Genomic DNA, 8,931 nt, shown 5'->3' with positions numbered 1-8,931 from the left:
ACCATGTTTAAATGGAGGACCTTCTTACATTCAGCAGAGGGAGACAAAACTACATTTAAATTTAAGATGAAAGAAAATGAATCTGGATTTCTGTTCACCTACTTCTGTGTATGTGTCTTATTACTCAGAAACTGATTCATTACCTATTGCTCAAACAGTGCAGCTGTTTAATGTATAGTAACTAGTATTCAAATCAGTTTAGTGTTAAGTAAGTGTAAATGTTAATCCAGACTGAGCTAAAATCAGGAAAATCTTAATCTATCCTTAATATTTGAATCATCCTCATCGACCAAATCTATAAAAAACTTTCAGATGTACCACAAATTAGAGACTTCAATTTTATTTAAGTGTTCAACATCATTTGTTGAAGCATCAAATTTGCATCTTTGGGGTATCCAACATATCATAGTACTTCGTCTCTCTGGGGCAGCCATACAGTGGAACACAGGAGGTTTCAATTTTGAGCCCAATAGGATAATCGACCTCTTCTGAACTATCCTTCAGCCTCGTCACGTTCCTCTCTTTTGCCTTCAACAAGAGCATCCATTAAGTAACAACACATTGTGGAATGTTGAGAACAATACACAGACAGGAAATGTAAATTAAGTAATTTTTTAACCATATTTTTTAGCAGTAAAGCCCTCATCGAAGACAAAACAAAGCCACTACATGTACTAAAAATACCTATAATGTGTTATATAGTTTATAATCTGTGTTGCGCTAAATGTTTTAGGTGGTAAGAACACAACGTATTTTAAGGGGTACTCCAGTTGTAAACATTAAGTTGTACAATGTCCTCTCCTGCTGATGAGGTAATATCCCTAACGATGTCATCAGGGCTATTTCTTGGACATTGCACACTGTTTTTTAAGACAAAGCCCAACAATGGGAGTCTGGAGAAACAACATTGGCAATCACTAGTACTGATGGATTATACTTGCATTATGGGAAGTGTAGGATCTTTTGTTTCTGCAGCTGGACTCGGTACTAAAAGTCAGGATGTTTCTTCCTCTGCTGCCTTGCTTTTGGACGATTCTTAGTTTAAAACCTTTCTTTTTAAAGTCCCCCAACAAGTGACAGTGCATTAATAAAATAAATGGGTTTCCCTCTAAGTGAAACACTTTGAAATATGGCATAATGTGAATGAAAACAAGGCTCAGCTTTATGACAATGTAATTTGACAATCCCAAAGAAAATGTTACAACGATGTAAAATAGTCATACAGCAGGGGAAGTCACATTGACTCAGCCTTTACAATCAATCAAAGGAGACAAGTTTATTGCAAATTTACTTAACAGTTACCAGCGTGGGGCTGGCGAACTTAGAAATGTTTAACAATGAATGAACATTTTCCACACAGTAACCCTTTACCTTTTTCAGTGCTGTCACGTATAAAACCTAAGACCTGCTCGCTGACACATTAGATCAGGTTTGAAATTTATAATGAAGTGCAGCAGAACGCAACAAAACAAAAAACTACATGTTACTCACTGACATACTGGGTGAACTTTACTCATTTGTCTACTACTGAAGGATCAGACCAACATTTGGCACTTGCTGGGTGCTCATTTCTTACCCTGTGTGCACATGAACATGCACAGACATACACACCTGCATGCACAAGGTGTACGCCCTGTATTTGGGGACATTACTTCCTTTATCTTAACTCATCTATAGCTGGCATAAAATCTAATCTGGGCCATATTTCTAAAATCTGGACAAACAAATATACATTTCTCTACATTAGCAGCAATTTTACAGCCATAGAGCAGACGGACAAAGGCTGCAGCCGATTTAAAACCTCTGAAATCAGGACCCGAGCAACTGCCCTTTAGTCTGGTGTGAATTATACATGGGTATCATTTGGAAACAACGTACAAAAGCCATTTTTCTAAGAGTTATTATGGCAGTCCTACGTAAGACTTTGAAACAGTACTTCAGAAAATGTGATGTGTCTTGAAGCTTTTGTGTTGTAAGAACTGAGAAACATACAATAACATGCCCATGTGTTGTTGTACTGATGTCACAAGTATAGTTTCAAGTATTGCACACAGCAAATCAGATAGTATCGGGAAAAGGGAAGAATCCCTTTAAAAAAAACTCAGTTTGCTACTAAATATATCACCCACCTACATTGTGTCTCAAGTTTCCCTGCGTATAACCTGCTGTATTCTACCCCAGTAGCCTATAGTTATAGCTAGATTCACAGTCCAAATCACATTTAACTTGTTCCTTAGTCTCTATTTTACAAAGTGGAATTGACTCTGGAATCAGTCTATACTCGTAAAAAGGGAACAGGATGGGTTATCTTCCAACTACGGACAGCATAGAATAGACATACATAGAGAGAAATTTATATATTAGCTTAGTATATATAATATACAAACAGTGTACATAGTCTCTGTGTCAGTGGTGGACAGGATGAAGGGAGACTGAAATATAGGCAGGGTTGAACCTTTAGTCTCTGTAGGGTTCCCAGTGTGCGTATGGGTGTGTGTGTTTTATATCCCCTTCACACCAAAACTATGACCTGTGTTTGCCGTCTTGGATCAACAAGGTGTATCTGAAACAGGTCCTCCTCTTTGCTCCACTGTGTGGGTTGAAAGCAGGTCTCACACTGCTCAGCTTTGGTAGGACTGGGTAAACACAGGTTGCTATTGTAACTATATGGTAATGTAGTATATATGGGATGGTGTGGTGACTGGTTGATTAAAAGAACTACAGCGGCATAACTCGTGTGAACAGTGCCAAACGTGTACTGAATCGGATATAGTTTTCTAGTATGTGAACGGTCAAACAGAGGGTGAACCTGAGTCCTGTGTCGTACACAGGCGGTGGAAAGCAGTATAATATGGAGACTGTGAGTGTGCGTGTACATCTTGGTGTGTACAGGGGAAGACTGATGAGAAACAGAAGGTGCACACCTGAAAGAAAAAAAGAAGGGAGAAAATCAGATGCCCATTAATCGATGGAAAAAAGACCATTAGCTACAAAATATTTTCCTGTTAGCACAGCTCCCACCCACCATGATGTGTCACATTGTTCTGCTGTACTGTATGCCCGTCTTGGAGGCGATGTTGGACCAGGGCAGCAGAGAGCGCAGCAGGGACTGGGCCTGTCGGTAGAGCCTCTGAGGGATGGAACAGGGGCTCAGGCTGGCCAGGGTGGAACCGATGTGCTGGATATAGTCAGTGGAACAGGCAGTTAAGGAAATCCAATTGATAGGTCTGTGTGATTGCCTTAAAATACACATATCTGAGTATAAACTCTCTGTAATCAAGATAGAATAAAATACATCATTAGGCATAAAGTCTTCAAAAGTAGTATGGGAGGCAGAGCTATCATTTATCAGAGTCCCCTACTGTTGATTCATCTACCAGTCCATGAGGCAGACACCCTCTCTACTTTTCAGAGTAGGCTTTAGGGCCTGTGTCCACTAACAGAGGTTTTTGTGCTGGCAGCGCCTATTTTCTGTACAAAGCCAATGCAGTTCAGTGTTTTCAGCACTCAGCGTCCTAAGCACAAAAAACTCCCTCAGCAATAGCCGTTTTTTGTAGCTGCGCTCTCAGTTGAAAATAGTTCAACTTCTGGAACATTGCATGCTCATCAGTCATATCTACCTAACCGACCAATCAAAATCAAGAAGGGGAGGGTATTCCAATATCAACTTTGTCAATAAATAGCAGAAGAGAAGGTAATCCTTTCGTTTTCAAGGATGCAAAAATCGTTTCCAGGTCTAGTGCTGCTGCTAATGCCTTGGATTGCTTTCCATTGTGTTTATGTTTTATTTGTTCTGTCAATAAAAGGAAATATTAAGGATAAGGTGACTTCCAAGGGAAGTGGAAGTGCTGCCAGAAAACTTTCATAACCTAGCAACAGTAAGCGCTGGTGAAAAGGGCTCTGAAATTGAGGTTGTGGGTGCTGCCAGTGCAAAAAGTGCCGTTAGTGGACACAGGCCCTAAAATATTATTTTTTTGATCAAGCTTACAGTTTGGGCTGGCTCAGGCTCGTCCCTTAGCCCTTGGTTATGCTGCTATAGGCTAAGACGGCTGTAAGACACGATACACATCGCTCCCGTCTCCTCTTCTCTGTCTATCTAGATGCATTCATCCCCTACTAATGCACGTTACCAACTTTGTATCTTCCACAGTGCGTTTGTGCTCTCTTGTCTGGCAGGTTCCTGTGGGTTGTTGTTGCAGATCAACTTCTGCATTATCATTATAATTTATACTTCATTTCCATTTTGGTATAGCTGATATTGCAGTTATTAGACTTATCTATAATATTGTCATAGCTGTAATAGTTTTTTGTTGTTGCTGTCTTTCTCTGCCTCTATCTATCGCACAACCCAGCCAGTAGCGGCAGACTTCTGTCCACCTATGGGTCATGTTCTGCTTAAAGTGTCTGCCTGTTAAAGGAAGTTATCCTAGCTGATGTCTGCAAGTGCCTGCTCATGCTGAATTAACTTAGGTGTCTGTTAATAACATAATAACATAATAAGGGGATCTAGACCAGCTCTATATGTAAAGAGTGTCAAGTGTAATAGTAAAAAACAAGTATAAACTGTCCACTAAACAATAGTCTTCTTTTCCTGCTTCCACAAAAGGATATAATATTGTCCAGGGTGGATGCCCCCCATTGATGTAGAGCACATATGTGAATCCGTCTTTGAGGACGCCTCGTATGGAGTAGTAGTAGGGCAGGTAGTGGTGCTGCCTGAAGTCCCTGTTCTCATAGAAGTGGATGGCAGTGTTGTTGGTGGTGAGCACGTGCAGGTAGATTGCCTTGCAATGGTCCTGGGCTGTCGTTGAGATGTGCTCCTTCAAACTGTCCAGCAGTAGGGAGCCTGAGTGGTGGAAAGGACAGAGAGCTTAGTCAGTGTGAGGGAGTCAACACACCTGCAACAAACTACACTAAATGCTGTGACTCAGCTGCTGGAGTGTTATACAAGGAGTGAGTGCAAATGCAGCGGGTGTCAAGTTTGATTTGAAGTCATCTTAAATAGTGCTGATGAATTTGAATTTCAAATCTCATGCTTTTAAAACACTGGATGAAACCATGGTGTACAATCCATCGTCAGCTGTTGTGTGCTTTCACATTTAAATTCAGAGTGAGGAGTCGATGAAGACCTGATAGTGTTGCCTAGCATTGAACAAGTGCATTGTAAAATGTTAATTGACTAAAATCAATTCATCTTATATCATTGGTGTAAAGAGATATTTGTCATCAACATTAGCCTTGTTTTAGACTTAGATATTTGGCAAAAGGGCTCCATAAGAAGTATGCTGAATTGGCAATTACCTGTTCTTTTTTGCAGTGCATCCATTGACATACAGACAACTATCATTGAAAACTTGAGGCGATGATTCTCAGACAAGTTCTACAGTTTTTCTATGATTTCTGTGCAGATTAATGGATGTGTTTTCATGACTGACCTCCGAGATTAGGTTACCCAGTTAGTCACTATTTGATTTTGATATTTTAATTTGAAAACAATGTGTATCATGTTGCTGTGTGTAGTTTTGCCTGAGCTGTCACTGAGAGAGTATAATTTGTTATTCAAATTGTTGCAATCAGGTGCTCAAGGTGTTTAAAATGCTATGGGTTCTTTGTCATTGCCTTAAAGAGCTGTGGATCACAGCCGCTGCTGCTGCAGCAACTGTTGTGTTTATAAGTGGGCCAAACTACAATAACCAGTTTCAATTGTTTTTAGAACACCGGCATACACCGCTCTCCTTTATCTGTATAGTCATATCTACGTGTGTGCGTGTGTGTGTGTGTGTGTGTGAGAGAGAGAGAGAGAGAGAGTTAGAGAAAGAGAAAGAGAGAGAGAGAGGAGCAGTACCTATGCCATGTTTCCTGAACTCTTTAACCACTCCCAGGCTGAGGATGTAGGCTACCTGTGTGTCCACAGGGAAACTGGAGGCCAGGATGTCTCCATCCTAATACACAATCACATACACACACAAAGAAATAAAATAAGAAAATTACACAAAAGACTCATCATTCTCAATCCACATAAGAGTTTTCGGTAAAACCCACATTTGATTCAGTATTGGATTGAAAGTATAACTTTATCTCGCAGTTAAGTCATTTGGTGTCACTGAACATGCTCTGTTTGCTCCCTCTGGAAGCTGCACTTTACAACTTTGCATAGGCAAATCATCCTCTGGGAAGGTACATTCGTAAATGCAAAAACTCATTCAAAAAGGGAAATCATGTTTGATAGCAGGTGCATCATCAACTGAACAAACAGCTTATAAAAACTAGAGTGAGAAGAGTAGATTTCTGATTAACACATTCTTGCGGACCTTTCCAGCAAAGTCCTACCACCCCTTAATACAGACTTCCATAGAATGATCTGAAACCATTAGTGTTGGACATTGAAAAATCGAATCAATTAGATGACTCAAAGTGCACATTTGAATGCAGGAACATTGTGCAAAAAAAGGAAATGACTAATTACTTAGTTGTTGCTCTTTTTTCAACAATTTCGTTCTCAACACCTTGTTAACCCTTACTTCTTCTTGTGTAATGACAGAGTCGAACTCAGTCAAGGGCATCTGGTTCATCTAATTAGCAGACTAAAAACAGATTCTACTATGTCTATGTGTTCCACTTAAAACATTTTGAAAAGGCAGCTGAGTGAGAGAGGATACACTGAACTAAAAACACACTCAAAGACTTCAAAGAATATACTGCATTAAAGCTTTGCGGCTGTATGAGAGGTATGAACACAGTACCTCTTTGTGTACTTTGGTCCGGCCTTTGATCTCGGCCACAATCATTCCCACGATGCCTCCTCTGAAGGTGGCAGCGAGGGAGAAGAACTTCTTGTTGGAGGTTATGTCCTGATACCATGAGTCCGGGTACCTGCAGTCAAGAGTCGGAGAGGTAAGAATTCATGCATGGGGATGTATGAGTTTGTCATACAGTCCTAAAAGAGTCTATGTATTACTTACTACACAAGTCAAACATGATCAGCAATAAATCAAAGCAAAGCATGCACAATACATTTCAGATAGAAAATAGTATTCAAAGTATTGGATTTGCTTTAGTCTCTTTAGAATAGTTATTATAAATATTACAGCTGATCCTGACCCTTACTCTTCTTCCTAATGCAATTTTATTGAATCACTTAATACAGGATTCATTCTGCGGAGGAAGCCTGTAGTAAGTTGTGTTATATTGCTGTTTCCAAATTGTTTTACGCAAGCATACATTTGGGCCACCAAATTAAAAGGGCTTGGCAGCGCATGAGGAAATCTGTCACATCTATTAAGTATCAAGATGTTACATACTTTAATTCCCAGTGGGCAGAACTCATTGTGAATGCACCAAAATGCAATTTATATTTCTGCTACAGTCAAATTATCATGAATAAGTGCTTATCTATGGTGTTGAGAGTTGAGAAATGTTCTAAAAGTTTGTATCTTTATGTATTGGTATGATTCTTACTCGATTGGGAACCAATCACCACAGAGCAGCTTGACACTCTCTATGTCATCGTGGCAGAGGAAGCGGAGCTGGACTTCACTGAGAGCTGTGGGAGGCACCACGTCACTCATTCACACCTGCAGGGACCAACAGACAGGTTTGGTGAGTCAAAGAGTCAGTTACTCTGACCTGCAAATTAGGAGATCATGCTAAACAAACTTTGTTCCTTCTTCACTACAGTTACAACAGTCCTAACAACAGTTACAAGTGTCATTCATACCCAAAAGAATAATATGTAGATAAAGCTTCAAACATCTAAATGCTCACAGCTGAGATTATTATTACAACCAAAGAAAGGCCTATCTATAAATTTTTGCCATCGATTGTTCTTAACTTTTGGTTAAAAGTGACAGTGATGAATTAACTTAAGACAAGATCTTGCTGAGCAGAACAGGCATTACCACAGCAGTGGCTACTCTGCTCTTTAGAGTTTTAGCTGCACAAAAAATTGCCTACTGACATCATAACAAAACCAGATACACATCTATGGAGACCATGTCATTTGATCGATTATTGTTGGCTAGATTACCAATATACACAGAAGCAAAATGAGAAATCAAATTATCCACCTTACTGTGGATTTTCATACAAATATCTTCTTGTATTCTCATCGGTAAATGTTGTTGGACTCTGTGAATGCTAACACAAACAACACCGCTTATCTCTGTAAGTTTTACAAAATTTCAACGTGCTGTTGAAATGGCAAAATAATATCTACCGCCCTAAGACAACACGTGAAATCGCAGTGAATTTGTAAAGCAGTGAAACAACTGCCTTTCTCCTATTTAGCATACAAGCTAACCTAAGCTACCGCTAGCTAACGTTGTTGCTAAGCTAACGTACCTTGTTTCAACACCTGGACCGGAGGAAAGTCGAGGACAATTGTAATCCTTTGGGTATCAATCGATACAGTGTACTACTCCGGACACAGCATGATACAACACCAGTTTATTCCCGACTCGCAAGACCGTTTCATCACTGTGTCAACGCTACACAGGCTGCTAAGCTACCTAGAACTCTCCCTGCTTAGATAACGGCTGGATGTTTACTTCCTGTTTGTGGCAGCGATACGACTGACGTCACTCTAACGCGCTTTCTTCTACTGGTTACTCGGCTGGTGTCAAACATATCAGTGCTTTACCGCCGCCTACTGGACTGCAGTGTGGTCTCGAAAATATTAAAAACACTTAATTCTGCTTTTTAAGAAAACAATGTTTACATTATGATTGGGTTCGGAAACACTGAGGGCTCAATGACATGTTTAGAAAACCTTATAACAATGCATATTTTTTATTATTATGGAATCATTGTCAGCTACTCTACTATGATTTCTACATTCAATAAAATATAAAATAAAAAAGTGTATGAATTACTGCTAAAGAGGCAGTGCCTAAACGAAAAAGAATATTACAATAGTCATCTACAAAAGTAGGC

At 39.7% G+C, this 8,931-nt stretch overlaps 1 protein-coding gene across 1 annotated transcript; it reads right to left on the bottom strand.

Annotated features, from left to right (window-relative positions):
- Window positions 1-1,138: 1,138 nt before the first annotated feature.
- Window positions 1,139-8,527, bottom strand: naa60 (N-alpha-acetyltransferase 60, NatF catalytic subunit). The gene is made up of 7 exons (XM_069674258.1): window positions 8,341-8,527; window positions 7,459-7,574; window positions 6,744-6,873; window positions 5,846-5,942; window positions 4,612-4,846; window positions 3,026-3,191; window positions 1,139-2,924 (listed from the first exon to the last, which is right to left on the bottom strand). Exons 2-6 carry the CDS (start codon window positions 7,566-7,568, stop codon window positions 3,035-3,037), a joined length of 729 nt encoding a protein of 242 aa, XP_069530359.1. The 5' UTR covers window positions 7,569-7,574; window positions 8,341-8,527; the 3' UTR covers window positions 1,139-2,924; window positions 3,026-3,034.
- Window positions 8,528-8,931: the final 404 nt, after the last annotated feature.

This window comes from Semicossyphus pulcher, unplaced genomic scaffold (genome assembly GCF_022749685.1).
Source record: "Semicossyphus pulcher isolate SPU_LCO1_2020_fin unplaced genomic scaffold, fSemPul1.0.p SCAF_23, whole genome shotgun sequence".
Taxonomy (NCBI): domain Eukaryota; kingdom Metazoa; phylum Chordata; class Actinopteri; order Labriformes; family Labridae; genus Semicossyphus; species Semicossyphus pulcher.
Note: the sequence above shows the minus strand (reverse complement) of the source record. Positions and strands in the feature narration are given on the sequence as shown.